Genomic DNA, 16,515 nt, shown 5'->3' with positions numbered 1-16,515 from the left:
GGGCTGGTCAGCATGGTCTGGTCAGCATGGTCTGAGCAGCATGGTCTGAGCAGCATGGGCTGGGCAGCATGGGCTGAGCAGCATGGGCTGGTCAGCATGGGCTGGTCAGCATGGTCTGAGCAGCATGGTCTGAGCAGCATGGGCTGGGCAGCATGGGCTGGGCAGCATGGGCTGAGCAGCATGGGCTGAGCAGCATGGGCTGAGCAGCGTGGGCTGGTCAGCATGGTCTGGTCAACATGGGCTGAGCAGCATGGGCTGGTCAGCATGGGCTGAGCAGCATGGTCTGACCACCATGGTCAGGTGAGCATGGTCTGGTATGACCAGCGTGATCTGCTCAGCATGGTCTGACCAGTGTGGTCAAACAAGCTTGGTCTGACCAGTGTGGTCTGGTCTGCTGAGCATGGTCTGACCAGCGTGGTCAAAGGAGCATGGTCTGAGCAGCATGGTCTGGTCAGTATGGTCTGTCCAGTGTGATCTGACCAGCATGGTCTGACTAGTGTGGTAAAACGAGCATGGTCTGGTCAGACCAGCATGGCCTAACTAGTATGGTCTGACCAGCATGTTCTGGTCAGACAAGCATGGTCAGACAAGCATGGCCTAACCAGCATGGTCTGGCCAATATGGCCTAACCAGCATGGTCAGGCCAGCATGGTCTGACCAGCATGTTCTGACCAATGTGGTCTGGCCAGCACGCCCATCTGTTTGGTTCTAGTACAGAGAATTAATGACATCGTATGTAATTAGACACGTTCTCTAAAATGCAGTCTCTGTAATTTGTCTAAGGCTGCAGAGCACTGGTCCAACAGAAAAAAGGGCTGGAGTTTTGGTTGGACCACTTGCATATTGTAGGAAGGTGGGAAGGACAGAGGGATGCACAGAATATAGAAAACACAGAATATGGAAATGCAGACTGAGTGCTGCATTTCTGGGCTGAGAGTGGGTAAGAGAGAAGACTCGAGTCTGTATTAATCATCATCTGAATTTTTCAGGGTACCACTGAGATTGAAATTAGGAAGAAGCCTGGTGGGTCCCTCTTGGTCTCGATGGATCAGGTGAATGCATCCTATGGAAGGAAGGATCGGACCAACAGTGTCATGACCGGGTTGACCAACACCCTTGTTGAGGGTAGGTGTGATTTAGGGATTAGAAGGACACCCTTGAGCCCTTTCCAGTGCCTAAAGGGGCTCCAAGAGAGTTGGAGACAGACTTTGGAGAAAGGGCTGGAGGGACAGGACACAGGGAATGGCTTCCCACTGGCAGAGAGCTGGGATGGATGGGATACTGGGACAGAATTCTTCCCTGTGAGGGTGGGGTTGCCCAGAGAAATTGCCCCATTCCTGGAAGTGTCCAGGGTCAGGTTGGGCAAGGCTTGGAGCAACCTGGTCTAGTGGAATTCAGCTCCCCCTGCTTTAGAGCAGTACGTATTCATGCATGGTTTTGCCTAAATCTGCTTCTTTTGGGTCTTTATTAGTAAAGAAACATTTATTAGACTTTATTTTACTTAGTTTTGGCATCCAAATTGCACAGAGATGGAGGTAAAGGCAACAAAAGAGTTGTAACTTTACAATGAAGAGAATGCAGTGTGGAGACCAGAGGGGTAAGGCAGTGTCAGGTCCGGGTGTTCTGTCTTCTGTCATCTCCAGGCACTGGAGAGACCTTGCTTTGCTCCAGGCCGTGGGAGAGGAGGCTTGGAGCTGCACTGGGAGCTGCAATGTGACAGCTGTCAGAAGAGAAAGGGGCTGGTGGCTGGTGGGAATTCTGGAATGGACAGCACATGGAGATGAGATTTCCCAATATGTCATGCAGGAGCCAGCAAGAATTCATGAACAGCAGCCACATGCGGTTGATGATCTCAAATTCCTGCTGTCTCCTGCAATAAAATCGTAGGAAAACTAAATATACTTAGAAACAGAGCAGGGTTTTGCTGCCGCTCCCCTCCTGCGCAAACGCCTACGGGCTCCAGTGCCACGGGCCTCTTTTTAACTTCAGAAATTCCAAGGCAACTAAATACTAAGCAACCAGAGAACCAATGGGAAGGAGAGCACAGTGGTCCCTTCCCTTCCCATCAAAAATAAAAGGTGAGGGTGCACAGCTGCATGGCCTGACTGGAACCAGCAAGTCAACAAATGGGGGCAACTCCTCGTTTGTATTTTTTTCCTTAAGCACTTGAGATAAGCCAATGTAAAAAAAAAAAAAGAAAAAAAATCAATGGACACAGCATTTCTGTGTTTGATTTCTGTAAATGGATGTAGTTAGTCTTAATCAGGTTATTCCTGTTGAAAATCCTTTGCAGCATTATGTCACCTCTTTCCTCTTTTAGACCGTGTCTGTGTTCAGCACAGAATTCATCTCAGTTATTTAAAAACTGGCAGCAAAGGCAGTTTGGAATCTGTAACTTTGGTTTTAACTGCTTTACCTTGATCAGTTCTGAGTTAAATATAACCCTTCATTTGGGATAATTTGCATTGAATCATGCTGATGTGGCTGAAGCACAGGGTTAGAGCTGCGGGTTTGGTGACCTGGTGCAGGTGTTGTGTAGGGACAGAGGAAAAGTCGTGGAGCTCAATAAAATCATGAAATCCCAGAAGCCAAGAATCCTTGAGGTTGGAAAAGAGCTCCAAGGTCGTTGGGTCTGACTTGTGACCAGTGCCCCCCCTGTCACCCAGCCCAGAGCACTGAGTGCCACATCCTGTCCTTCCACAGGCACGCCCAGGGCTGGGCACTCCAAACCTCCCTGACCACCCTTTCCATGAAGAATTTCTCCCTGATGTCCAGCCTGCCCACAAACTCGACCCAGCTCTTCTCTCGTGTCACCTCCATGGCCGTTTCCACAAAGTTCACAGTTTTGTAATTCTTTGGCCTCAGAGATAAAGCCTGAACTCTGTTTTGTTTTGTACCTGCAGAGCTGGAAGAGTCCCAGAGGAAGTGTCCCCCTTGCTGGTACAAATTTGCCAATACCTTCCTGATCTGGGAATGCCACCCATACTGGATGAAGCTGAAGGAGATTGTGAACTTAATTGTCATGGATCCTTTTGTTGACTTGGCCATCACCATCTGCATCGTGCTGAACACGTTGTTCATGGCCATGGAGCACCACCCCATGACCCCCGAGTTCGAGCACGTGCTCTCTGTAGGAAATCTGGTGAGGAAATCTCTAAATACTCCCCACAGGTCTGCTCCTGCTGGGATGCCTGGAGTGTTGATGTGGGCTTGGACTTTGAATCAGTTGCATTGTCGAGGCTTAGCCTGAAGGTCTGAAAATAAGTTAAAAATGACTCTGTGTGTGTTCTTTGCCTGTCTCTCCTCCCCACTCCAGGTTTTCACTGGGATTTTCACAGCAGAAATGTTCCTGAAGCTCATTGCAATGGATCCATACTATTATTTTCAAGAAGGCTGGAACATCTTTGATGGGTTTATCGTCTCCCTGAGTTTAATGGAGCTGAGTCTGGCAGATGTGGAGGGACTTTCCGTGCTGCGATCTTTCCGATTGGTATTCCAAATTCCAGCTCTTTTTCAATGTTATTTTCATGGAGCTTAGAATCACAGAATCATGGAGTGTTCTCAGTTGGAAGGGACCCACAGGGATCATGCAGTGCAGCTCCTGGTCCTGCACAGACACCCCAACAATCCCATCCTGGGCATCCGTGGGAGTGTTGTCCAAATGTCCTTTGAGCTGTGGCAGTGACCATTCCCTGGGGACCCTGCTCAGTGCCCAACCAGGGGAAGAACCTTTTCCCAATATCCAACCTATCCCTTCCCTGATACAGTTCCAGCTGTTCCCCTCACATAAGGAATTTTCCCTTTTACATAGAACAAGGGAAGATCACTTTTTTCTGGGTTTGGGGAGGAGAGAGATTGAGTGGTGCCATTTTTTATGGTCTCTTCTTTCTTCAGGACTGCTCTTTATGAAATCTGAGCAGCAGCTTGTTGCATTTGGGCAGGAAAGGGTGACTTTTCCATTGGGAAGGGAGATCAGTGTGTGGGGAACATCTGATTACAAAAGTACAAAATACTCAAGCCCAACTTTCCAGAAGGGTTAAGCATTCTCTGCTCCCTGTACCCTCAGCAGCAGAAGCATGGACTCACCTTTATGTGAAACACAAGATGGTTGTCGTTTAGGAAGTTCTGCTTTATTTTCCTCTTTGCTTAAGATTTGTTTGTTTTGTTGTTTCTTTTGCAGCTGAGAGTCTTCAAACTGGCCAAGTCCTGGCCCACTCTGAACATGCTGATAAAAATCATTGGTAACTCAGTGGGTGCCTTGGGGAATTTGACCTTGGTGCTGGCCATCATCGTGTTCATCTTTGCCGTGGTGGGAATGCAGCTCTTTGGCAAAAGCTACAAGGAGTGTGTCTGCAAGATCAATCCGGACTGTGAGCTACCCCGCTGGCACATGCACGATTTCTTCCACTCCTTCCTTATTGTCTTCCGTGTGTTGTGTGGGGAGTGGATTGAGACCATGTGGGATTGTATGGAAGTGGCAGGACAGGCCATGTGCTTGATTGTCTTCATGATGGTCATGGTCATCGGAAATTTAGTGGTCAGTAAATGGTTACTGGTGGGCTTTCTTGGTTGCCTCTGGATGGGGTAGGACTTGGGGAGACGCCCAGGATGAGGGAGTGATGGTTTGTGAGTCTGTTCCTGCCCTGTGCAGGTCCCTCTTGGCCTTTGATCTATCAATCAGCAGATTTTGGTAGCACAATGTTAAAGATATTTTTTGCTTGATGAGGACCATAAACAGTCACCTGTAAACGAAGCATTTTGCAAGAAAAGCTGAAGGTATAAAAGCCTCAGTCCAGGTGCACACACCTGACCTGAGGAGGAAAAGAAGCTAAAAGAAGCAAAACCTGGCATTTTAATTGCCAGAAAACAAAATAATTTGGTGCACAGGAGAAGGTCCTGAAGTGTTAAAATGAGGAATGGAGGTTTCTTCTAAAACCTGCCCACTGCTCAGTCATGAGGTGCTGTTGTGTGCAGGAATGGGCTGTGAAACTGCACGGCCTGTTGTGTGGGAGGTTGGACTAGATCATGATGCTTCCTTCTGGCCTTAAATTTCATGAAGAAAAGTCTGTGGAGGAAAATGTGAGCAAGAATGAAGTCACATGAACAGCTGCAATTCTTCAAAGTAGTTGTGAGCTCTCTCTGAGAGGTCCTGTCTTGCCAAAAGGTTTTGATAAAATAAGCCTTGGGGATGGTCACTAAATGTGGGTGAGGAAGTAGAGCTGGGAGTGATCACTCAAAATGCCAAGATTTTCCCCATTTTCTTTGGGGCAGAGATGGGACTAAATCAGTAAGGCTGAATTTAAATCCCGTGAGGATTAAATCCCTCTCTGTCATCTGCAGTCCAGATCCTGCAAGGGGCTCCATCCAGGGACCCCTGGGACTCCTCAGAGCTGCACCAGGGTCCCTGCTCAGGGAACTTTTTGCAGCATCAGGAGGTCATACCTGGGCACCTGGATGAGCTTGTGGGCCACCAGAGCTGGTGTTTGGAGACAGCTCTGCAGCATCAGCAGGGCACGGGTGCTGAGAGCTCTGCTCAGCTTTGGGAACCCCCCCTTTGTGTGTCAGTGCAGCATCAGCTCTTCCCTTTCAGGTGCTGAACCTGTTCTTGGCCTTGCTGCTGAGCTCCTTCAGCGCAGACAACCTGGCAGCCACGGACGACGACGGGGAGATGAACAACCTGCAGATCTCGGTGATCCGCATCAAGAAGGGCATTGCCTGGACCAAGGCCAAGGTCAGGGAGTTCATGCAGGCCCACTTCAAGCAGAGAGAGGCCGACGAGGTGAAGCCCTTGGATGAGCTGTACGACAAGAAGGTGAACTGCATCGCCAACCACACCGGGGCCGACATCAACCGCGACATCGACTTCCTCAAGAACGGCAACGGCACCACCAGCGGCATCGGGAGCAGCGTGGAGAAATACATCATCGACGAGGACCACATGTCCTTCATCAACAACCCCAACCTCACCGTGCGCGTCCCCATCGCCGTGGGCGAGTCCGACTTCGAGAACCTCAACACGGAGGATTTCAGCAGCGACACGGATCCTGATGGCAGCAAAGAGGTGGGAGAGAGGCCTCCAAACTCACTCGGGGTGTTGGGAGGGAGGGCTCCAAACTCACTTGGGGTGTTGGGAGGGAGGGCTCCAAACTCACTTGGGGTGTTGGGAGGGAGGGCTCCAAACTCACTTGGGGCGTTGGGAGAGAGGGCTCCAAACTCACTTGGGGTGTTGGGAGAGAGGGCTCCAAACTCACTCGGGGTGTTGGTTTGGAGGGCTCCAAATTCACTCGGGGTGTTGGTTTGGAGGGCTCCAAATTCACTCGGGGTGTTGGTTTGGAGGGCTCCAAATTCACTTGGGGTGTTGGTTTGGAGGGCTCCAAACTCACTCGGGGCGTTGGTTTGGAGGGCTCCAAACTCACTCGGGGCGTTGGTTTGGAGGGCTCCAAACTCACTTGGGGCGTTCAGCCCACTGGGAGGACCAGGAAGAGCTGGGTGGTTCCAGCACTCAGCTTTTGTTTGTGTTGGGACGTTGTCTTTGCACTCAAAATGGAATTTCTTGTGCTAGTAGATCTGTAGAAAGGCACAAATACTTATATAATAAAAATATATATAAAATAAATGTATGCAATCATAGAATTGTTATATAAATATATAGACTATATATAGTATATATTTATATATAAAATATAAAAACAGTATAGTATAACTAATAATAAAATGTAATAAATAATAATAAATATATATAAATAGTATAGTATAAATACTATATATTTATATATACTATATATATGCTATATATTTATGTATACTATATATTTATGTATCCTATATATATATACTAAATATGTTTGTATTTAATTTTATATTTAGTGTATATTTATATATTCTAAATATATACCATACATATTTACCATAGTTATAGTAAAAGAAATATAATCATAGTAAAATAAAATAGAAAATAAATAAAATATATGTATAATCACAAAATGCAATGTAAAAATACTAAATATATATATATATATATAAAAATTAAAAATATATTATCATAGTAAATTATGTGTAATAATAGAATTGCTTGAGTTGAAAGGAACTTAAACATGATCTAGTTCCAAGCCCCTCCATGGTCAGGGACACCTTTCATAATGCAAATATTTAATCCTGCCTGTCCTGTTAACATCAGACATAAGCTGGGTCAGGATCTCAGTGACTGAAGTGAGGAAACAACTTCCATGGCAGCAAACGTGGTGAACAAACGGCTGAGTCCTCGTGAAGTTTGGTGCTTTTTGGGGCTGATGTTTGGTGTTGGTTGAGCTGGGGTTTTGTGCTGCAGAAACTCGACGAGAGCAGCTCCTCTGAGGGCAGCACCATCGACATAAAGCCCGAGGTGGAGGAAGTGCCCGTGGAGGCTCCGGAGGAGTACCTGGACCCTGATGCCTGTTTCACAGAGGGTGAGAAGGGGAGCAAGGAGGAGGCTCTGGGATGTTCTGGGGAGCAGTCTGGATGGGCTCCCCTCAGGGCTAGGTCAGCCTGTGTCACAGCTGAGGCAGAGACAAAACAAAGCAAAAAATCCATTTTCAGAAGGTTCCAAACTGTTTTTGTTATAGCATGTGTGCTTTGTGTACACTCTTACAAAACTCATAAGTTTACGCTTTGTTCATTGGTCACGAGAGACAAACAAAGTGCTCATTGGAATAATTGCAGGTTTCTCTTATTTATCCTTTTCTTTCTCAGTTTCTACGTCAGTGACCTTGGTAGGAAATTCTTTCAGGGCTAAACACGGATCCTCTTATCAAATTCTCTCTGGCTCTCAGACACTGCTGTGAAACCTCTTCCACAAGCCTGGATCAGGGCTGGCCCTCAGCTTATCTCGAGGCCCTTCTTGGATGCTGGTGCACTGATTGAGGGGAATTTGCAAAGTGAAGCTCTCAGAGATGCAGCTGCCACCGCTAGGATGTAGACCACAAATCATTCAGTAGTTTGTGTGGGAAGGGACCCTAAACTTATCCAGATTTACCCCCTGCCATGGCAGGGACATCTCCCACCATCCCAGATTGCCCCAGGCCCCATCCAGCCTGACCTTGGCCGCTTCCGGGGATCCAGGGGCACCCACAGCTGCTCTGGGCACCTGTGCCAGGGCCTGCCCACCCTCAGAGGGGGAATTTCTAAAGAGTCAGAGATGACCTGTAATGGAACAAGATGATTTTTGTGCAGCTGGTGCCTCGAGTTCTCAGATGCTGAGTACTTTTCCTTTCCTTTCCTGTAATTGGCCTCGATGTCTTTCGAGGGCCGATCCGTTACAGGAATTCCCAAGGCAAAAATGCTTTAAATGGTTCAAGGTTATTTTATCAGCAAGTTTTCCATTTGTCTCCTCAAGAACGTGGACCTCACCAAACAGAACGAGCTGATCTGTTCCCAAATTGATGTCAGCTCTGGTGCCCAGGCACAGAAGTGGCAAAACAACCCTAAAATCCTCAAGAACGCGAAAATTTAAACTCGCTCAGCATGGTTCATATTGGTGACATCAAAGCTGCTTCTAGACAGTGAGAATTTAATGTTTTTACCATAAATCTTGTGTTTCCTGAGTGAAACTGTGCCCTGTCCCTGTTCCAGGTTGCATGCAGCGCTGCAAGTGTTGTCAGGTCAATATTGAGGAGGGGCTGGGAAAGTCGTGGTGGACCTTGAGGAAAACTTGTTTCCTAATTGTGGAGCACAATTGGTTTGAGACTTTCATCATCTTCATGATCCTCCTGAGTAGTGGCGCTCTGGTGAGTAAAATTAAAAATAAAAAGAAAAAGTAAAACCCCAGCAGTTCAGAGGGGTTGGGCTTGGGGACATCTGATGGTGTACAGGAAATTTTGGGAAAAAGCAAATCTTGGAAATCCCTACCTGGAAAACAAGACAAGCTTTTATTAGTGATTTTTGTTTAGTTTAAATTAAGAACAAAGCCTTCAGATCTGGGTTCTGATCCTAGTTTGACTAGAAATGTGAGGATCTGGGGAAAAGTCAGCCTGTATCTATGTCTGATTTCACAGAAAAAACCAAAAAACCCCAGAATCGCTGAGGTTGGAAAAGCTCTCCAACACCATGAAGTCCAGGCTGTGACTGGAACAAAATCAATTTTCTATGTTTGATTTATATATATATATAAATAAAATATGTGTATTTAATCTATATCTTTATCTATATCGTTATATCTATATCCATATATCTATTTATATATATTTATATATAGTGTGTATGTGTTTATATATTTATATAAAATATATATTTTTAATACTTAGTTTTTAATATTAAAAAATTTTAAAATCTATATATTTAGCTCATCTATAACTGTACATTGGACTCACTTCAGTGTAATTTGAAGCTCCTGGGCTGTGCAATAAATCCCATTTAATGACACTTGCACCTGGTTATTTCCAGGCTTTTGAGGACATTTACATCGAGCAGAGGAAAACCATCCGGACCATCCTGGAGTATGCAGACAAGGTCTTCACTTACATTTTCATCCTGGAGATGCTGCTCAAGTGGTGTGCCTATGGATTTGTGAAGTTCTTCACCAACGCCTGGTGCTGGCTGGATTTCCTCATCGTGGCTGTATGTATCCTCTCCTCTTCCTCCTGCTTGGGATGGTTCCTCCTCACATCCTACCTGGGTCCCACATTTAACAGCCCCAGCATCTGTGAGTTCCCAAAACGAGGAAGGAGCCCTTCACCTCTCAGTGCAGCCGTGGGATCTCTGCCCCGCAGGGACCAAGGAGGATTTTCCAGCCCTTGGCTCTTTTTTTCTGTGCTGAAAATGGAATTTTTTAGGAGACCTGGCCGTGTTTTGGAGGTGTTACCATGGGAAAGCTGTGCAGATGTGGAATTCCTTGGGGATGTTCCTGGGAGTTGCACCCTCTGTAATCATTTTCTTGCACTGTTAATGGTGAGGGGGTGATGGGGCAGCAGAACCTCCCCATCCCAGCACCCCCACTCCTGAACACTGGATTTGTGAAAATCTCAATCCTTGGAGAGCTGATTGAGCACAATCAGGTTCAGCATTATCCATCTTCTGTTCAAAAGAAACAGGAAAGAAAGAGCAGGATGATATCAAACAAAAAGCTCAGAGTGGTGGAGAGTGAGGGACAGATCCACCCTGGAATCCCCTGCAGAACGTCTTGGGAGGGAGGAGAAATCTAAGAAATAAAAAAAAAAAGGTGAATAAATTGTAGAATTAGGAGGGAAAAAAAGACAATAGAGAGAAGTTTTAGCAATAAATTTGGCTCTGAAGCACAGCGAGGGAATTTAAAATAAATGGAATTTAAAATAAATGGAATTTAAAATAAAAGGAATTTAAAATAAACGGAATTTAAAATAAACGGAATTTAAAATAAATGGAATTTAAAATAAATGGAATTTAAAATAAATGGAATTTGAAATGAATGGAATTTAAAATAAACGGAATTTAAAATAAACGGAATTTAAAATAAATGGAATTTCTGCTGTCCAGAGTGGTAGAAAATGGTGTAATTCAATAGGAAATTTCAGAACCAGGAAATTTAGAATCCCAAGTGCTTGGATTCTCTTGAAGTGTTTCAGCACATCCATCTGGGATTCAGTGGCTCTAGTGGCTGCCCCAAGAGCAAGTATGTTAAAAAAGAATTCCCAGTTTTTCCAAGCTTCTCCTTTGGAACACACTGTGTATGATTCAGTTGCTGTTCAGCACCATTATCACTCTGGAAATATTCCTGAGTAGGTGGAAGGAACTAAGCTTGGAATTCAGGGGCAGAAGTGACTCAAACTCTGCTTCCTGTAGGAAAATTGAAATTTTAAATTTCAATTTTTTTTTTATTTTTTTTTTAAATCCTCTCTGATCCCCTCAACACCTTTCCTTGGACGCGACCTGCGTGTTATAAGTTTTATTTTCTGACAGAAAAGAAATTTAAAATAAATAAATAAATAAATAAATAAATAAATGTAAATTTGGAAATAAATGAATAAATAAATTTATTTTCTGGATCTCTCTTGCTGCCTGAAGATAAAGTACAAGTTTAATTCCAGTTTAATTCCAATTTAATCCCAGTTTAATTCCAATTTAATTGCAGTTTAATGGGCAGGTGTGGTACAAGTTTCATTTCCTTCCCATTTGTCTGGGAGTGGAGTAAAGATCAGGAGCTTTCCAGGCAGGAAGGGAACAATGAGGGAACAAATACAGAAGGGTTTGCAATTCCCAGGGCTTTAGGAATTTTAGAATTCCTGTTTCCCCTTGATGCCGTGGACAGAAGAGTTGCACAATTTTCCCTGGGGAGAAAAAAAAAAAAAAAAAAAAAAATTAAAAAATCTGAAATGTGACTTTGAGGTGCCAAAACATCCCTCAACAAAACCTCAGCAATGCTTCGTGTCCCGTATCTGTTGAATCGCATTTTTTGAACCCCAAATTTTGTGGCGTGTCGTGGAAGGGGCTGGAGCGAGGCAGGGCAGCAGGGAATGAGCCTTTGCATCCTAACAACACTCTTGGATGTTATTTTGCAGGTTGCTATAGCATTGTCCAATTCCCCTCCTCCTCATCCCCAAAGCTTCCCGGGTGTGTTTGTGAAGACTTTTTCTGGGTAATAATGAAGGATTCTGCTTTTCAGTCAATCTGGGATTCCCTTTGTCCGACCTCGGTGCCTGCTGTGTCTTCTGTTGGAATGTCCTCAGGGAATAATCCTCAAAGATTCTTTATTAAGAGCTCAAACAGCCTTTTTCTGGCATGGTCTTAGAGTCCTGCTCGGGAGTAAGGTGTTACCCTGAGGGGAAAAATCTCTTGAGAGTGAGAATTCTTTGTTCAAGCGATGGTTTGGGCTGGAAGGGACCCTAAACTCAGGGACACCTTTAACCATTCCTGTCCAGCCTGGCCTTGGGCACTTCCAGGGATGGGACACTTCCAGTGTTACATTTACAGCGTTATTTAAACACACCACATCTCCAAAACCATTGAATTTTTATATTTAATTATATTCATATTTAGGATTTTAACATACCAGGATTGCCCTGGCCTGGCTGAGCTGATTTTGCCTCACAAAAGCTTTGTTGGAACCTTTGGGACACCCCTGGCATGGTTCAAAGCAGTAAAAATTTTAAAAGGGGGTGGAAATCACCAATCTATTGTGGCCACTTACTTTTGGGGAAGATACCATAGAATCCTGGGATGTTTTGAGTTGGAAGAAACCTTAAAATCATCTCATTCCAAGTCCTCTGGGGAAACCCTTAAGAAGATGGAAAAAGCACATCAGCCACATGCCCAAAAAAAAAAGAGAAAATCTCAATTTTCCCACACATTTATGCATTTAAAATTCAGATTTGATATTTCCCAGAAATAAGTGTGGAATAAGAATCATCCTTCTAATTGATTCTATTAATTCTAATTATTATTCTAATATCTCTTCCATAAAAAAATAACACATAGGAAGTGTCCTATTCTGAGAATTCACCTGAAACCCCAGCTGGTCCAGGAGGAGCTCCTGTGTTCTTTTGTTTGTTGCTGTACATGGATGTCTTTTTTTTTTTTTTTTTTTTTTTTTTTTTTTTCCTTAAAAAAGGTTTACGTCTCTTTTTTATCTGTCTGAAGTGTGATGGTAGAGAAAAATGGGAAAAAATGGTAGCAAAAAATAGGGAAAATGGTAGCAAAGAATGGGAATAGTGGCAGCTGCTGTGCTGTGTCTGTCACTGTTTACACGTGGCCGAGTTGTGTCTGGACTTGGTGGGTTTAAGGATCTCTGAAAATTCAGATTTAGAGCCTAAATCCGACTCCAGGCTGCTCAACAGGTCACCCAGTATAACCCAGTACATCCCAGTCCTTCACTGCACACTCCTGTGGCTGATGAGGTTGGGATTTGGGGAAAACCAGGAGAAATTTGGGATGGGACGCAGGGAAATGGGACAAAACAGGATTGGGATGAGGGAAAATGGAGCTGGGATTGGGAAAAATGGGAGGAAAACAGGATTGAGATGGGGAAAAAGGGAGAAAACACCTGGACTGGACGAAAATGGAGGATTCTGGAGCTGGGGTTGGGAAAAAATTGGGAAAACTGGAGATGTTGGTTTTGGGATGTGGAAGAAACCTTGGGAAAAGCAATTCCTGGGAGTCCTCAGGCACGGTGACCATTTTCCCTCATCCCAATCCTGTTTCATCCCATTTTCCCCCATCACATCCCTGTTTTTCCTGGCTTCTCCCCCAGTCCCAACCTCAGCAGCTGCAGGAGCGTGCGGTGAAGCCCTGGGCTGTACTGGGCTGTACTGGGCTGTACTGGGCCAGTTGGAAAGGCCTTGGAAAAGGGATCAGAGATGCTGTAGTTCAGCACAGGAATTTGGACAGCTCTAGAACAGAATCACTGTCAGAGCAGGCAGAAAGCAGAGCTGCTCTGTGTGCTACTGTCCTGGTTGTGCATGGGAGGCGTTTGAGGAAGTTTCCCTACCCTGGCAGTGATGTCCTTCCACTCATCAGCGGCCCAAAATTGGTTTAAAACCAAATTTCCCGGAAATTTGGGGGTTTGGTTTTAAACCAGTTTGGTTTGAAAAGTACAAGCAAAGCATTGAACTTAGCAGGCTTGAATTGGCACCACTCCCTTGGGTGTTTCAGTTATTGCAGTGTCTCACTGCTTTGCCACTAATATTCTGATATTTTGGTGCTTTTTCCCCCCATTTGGGATTGAAAGAGTCTCCTAAGAACATGCAGAAAAAAAAAAAAAAGTGCAGTAAAAAAAATGAAATAAAGGGTATTTCGTATCAATGGATTTCCCAGGTGCTTTTAGAACAAGAATGTGGAATTTTGTACTAAATCCCAATTAGCTCATAACCAGAGAGAAAATAATGTATTTGAAACCAATTTGGTTTAAAATTATTATTCACTATTATTTATTTTAAGCCAATTTGGTTGAAAATGACTACATTTTAAAATTTCAATTCATGGAAAAAAACGAAATTATTCATGTAACATTTTCAGAACATCTTCACCCGATGGGGTCCAACACCTGCCCCAGGCTGGGGCGCTGAGGCAGGAGGAGCTGGGCTGAGGCTCAGCGTTCCCAGAGCGCCGCGGTGGCTGTGCAGAGCTTGGCCCAGGTGTGCAGTGTGTGTATTTATCTGTATTCTTTCTCATAGGTACCTTTAACATTTGTCTGGCTTAAATTTCATGGGCGCCGCCGGGATCCCTGCAGCCGGTAAAGGGCGAGGGTAAGGTTTTTGTCATCGTTTGGGCTCTTCCTTCCAACAGCCCCTCTCCGTGTGTGTCTCTGCCTCTCTCTCTCTCTCTCTCTCTCTCTCTCTCTCTCTCACTGATCTCTCCCCTCTTGGTCTTTTCTCAACTGCATTATTTCCTTCCAGGTCGGTTCAGTCAAGTGAAGTAGGCAGCTGGTGTCATGGCTTCGGTATTTGGGGCGGCCCAGGTGGCTCCTGGGCTGGGCAATCAGGGCTAGGGGATCCAATCTAACAGTCTGGAACCTTTTTTTTTTTCTTTTTTTCTTTTTTTTTTTTTTTTCATTTCTTTTTTTATATTTTTTTTCTTTGTTGTTGTTGTTTTGTTTTCTTTCTTTCTCTTTTTTGTTTTTTGTTTTTTTCTCTATTTTTTTTCTGGTTTCTTTTTCTATTTTTTTTCTATTTTCTGTGTAGGTCTCTTTAGTCAGCCTTATAGCTAATGCCCTGGGCTACTCGGAACTAGGTGCCATAAAATCCCTTAGGACACTAAGAGCCTTGAGGCCTTTAAGAGCGTTGTCCCGATTTGAGGGGATGAGGGTAAGATGCCATTAGCAGCTGATCCTTCTGCATGCCCGTGGAGCATTTTATTTTTGAAAGCATGCTAGAACTGATCAAAACCGGTGGAAAGAAAATTCCAAACAGAATCATGATGCAGCTGCTGACTTGATCACCTTTATGTGGATGTACCCTCACCCTGCCCACCGCTGCACCCTCCCCTCTAACAAAGGGAGATGCATCAGCTGCCTCATTACATTAATTACTGGCCCAAACCACCCATTTGTAGCCGATGTTGACACTTGGCTGTTCTCATTTGGCCTGGCTTTGACCTCGAGCATCCGAGGGGCTTCTCAGCTGTAACTTTTTTTTTACCTAGGGAGAATCACCAGGTGCAAAGAAGCAGAATTGGAACCACCTCAGGGTCTCCAGGTGTTGGCTGTTGGTGGAATTGGATTGAAAGATTCTGTCTGAGAGGGGGTTTTTAAAAAAGTAACCAGGGGGAAAAGGCTGCTGCCTCTGGTGGGTCGCTGCAGGAAGGGACTGGGGGGAGCTCAGCTCTTTGAAAACTTTGGTTTCATTCCTCTTGTTGCACCTTGTTGTTCTCGGTCCAGTCTGGTGGTGACTGGCAGCCTTGTCTGGTAGTGAAGCTTTTCCTTTCTGTCCCCTTCCTTTTTTCCATGCTTTTTTGGTCCCTGTCCTGTCACTGTGGAACCAGAACAAAGCACAAGCAAAGCATTGAACTTAAACAAGCTCGAATTGGCACCACTCCCTTGGGTGTTTCAATTATTGCAGTGTCTGGCTGCTTTGCCACTAATATTCTGACATTTTGGTGCTTTTTTCCCCATTTGGGATTGAAAGAGTCTCCTAAGAACATTAAAAAAAATAGTAAAAAACTGAAATAAAGGGTATTTCATATCAATGGATTTCCCAGGTGCTCTTAGAACAAGAATGTGGGGTTTTGTACTAAATCCCAGTTAGATCATAACCAGAGGAAAAAATCACATATTTTAAATAATAAGGGAAGGGAATAGCAGTCACAGTTTTATTTCAGGGTCTGAGTGGGGCAATTCCACCTGGATCCTCCTGATCTTTGGAGCATAACAGCCCAGAATCCAGCCCAGGAGGAGCAGAGAGCTGAGGAGGCTCCTCAAACTCCCTGGGAAGTAACAGAAATACCTGAGCTCCAAATCCAAGGCAGGTGTTTCCTCTCTAAGACCTTCTCCTGCTGTTATTTCTTTGTGTCGTGAGTTTAATTCTAGATTTGAATCCACAGCAGAGGCACAAAGGAAGAAAAATTTCCTTTCACACAAAGGTGGAGCTTTCACTGGGCTGGGTTTGGGTCCGACCCAGAAGTTTGATCACAAAGAACAGGCCTAGCACTAAACCTGGAGAAACTAAAAGCTAGTTTTAAGCCATGCTGGGGAGAAGATTTCTGATGTACAGGCAGGAAATTCTCGTGCCTCAAGTGGGGGATTTTCACCACGGGAAAATTGATGGTTATGACTGCAGCCCTGTCAGCTCCCTAGGCCCAATTACCTTTCCTTTGTTTTGGAGACGAGTGTCAGTGCCCCGTCCAACCAGAGCAATTTAAAAGATCTGAAATGCCTTTGCAAAGGAGACTGAAACTGTAGTTCTTTGCTTTTCTCTCCTCCATAGCAATCTGCATTTCCAGGAGCTTGGTCTGCTCTGAGCTCGGTCAGGGAGTTTGATAGTGATGCTGTGAGACGTGCATGTGTTCTTGTCAGTCTGCACACAAAAGCCACGCTCCTCCTTTGCCTCCTTTTGGAAAGCTCTGTAGATTCAATGA

The 16,515-nt window shown here is 44.8% G+C and overlaps 1 protein-coding gene across 3 annotated transcripts in view; it reads left to right on the top strand.

The window, feature by feature from the left end:
- SCN8A (sodium voltage-gated channel alpha subunit 8) overlaps window positions 1-16,515 on the top strand; it is a 57,283-nt gene that overhangs the window by 29,680 nt on the left and 11,088 nt on the right. For all 3 annotated transcript variants that reach the window (XR_011677390.1, XM_071418886.1, XM_071418885.1), the window contains exons 13-21: window positions 990-1,125; window positions 2,904-3,142; window positions 3,317-3,490; window positions 4,181-4,537; window positions 5,591-6,061; window positions 7,328-7,445; window positions 8,608-8,762; window positions 9,418-9,591; window positions 14,625-14,747. Coding sequence is in view for 2 of the 3 variants with exons in the window: in XM_071418886.1 (XP_071274987.1) it covers window positions 990-1,125; window positions 2,904-3,142; window positions 3,317-3,490; window positions 4,181-4,537; window positions 5,591-6,061; window positions 7,328-7,445; window positions 8,608-8,762; window positions 9,418-9,591; window positions 14,625-14,747 (1,947 nt within the window). In the remaining variant the exon portion in view is untranslated. The remainder of the gene's footprint in view (window positions 1-989; window positions 1,126-2,903; window positions 3,143-3,316; window positions 3,491-4,180; window positions 4,538-5,590; window positions 6,062-7,327; window positions 7,446-8,607; window positions 8,763-9,417; window positions 9,592-14,624; window positions 14,748-16,515) is intronic.

This window comes from Agelaius tricolor, unplaced genomic scaffold (assembly GCF_023055355.1).
Source record: "Agelaius tricolor isolate 1412-34295 unplaced genomic scaffold, bAgeTri1.0.p SCAF_96, whole genome shotgun sequence".
Taxonomy (NCBI): Eukaryota; Metazoa; Chordata; class Aves; order Passeriformes; family Icteridae; genus Agelaius; species Agelaius tricolor.
This window is presented reverse-complemented; position numbering and strand designations above follow the sequence as displayed.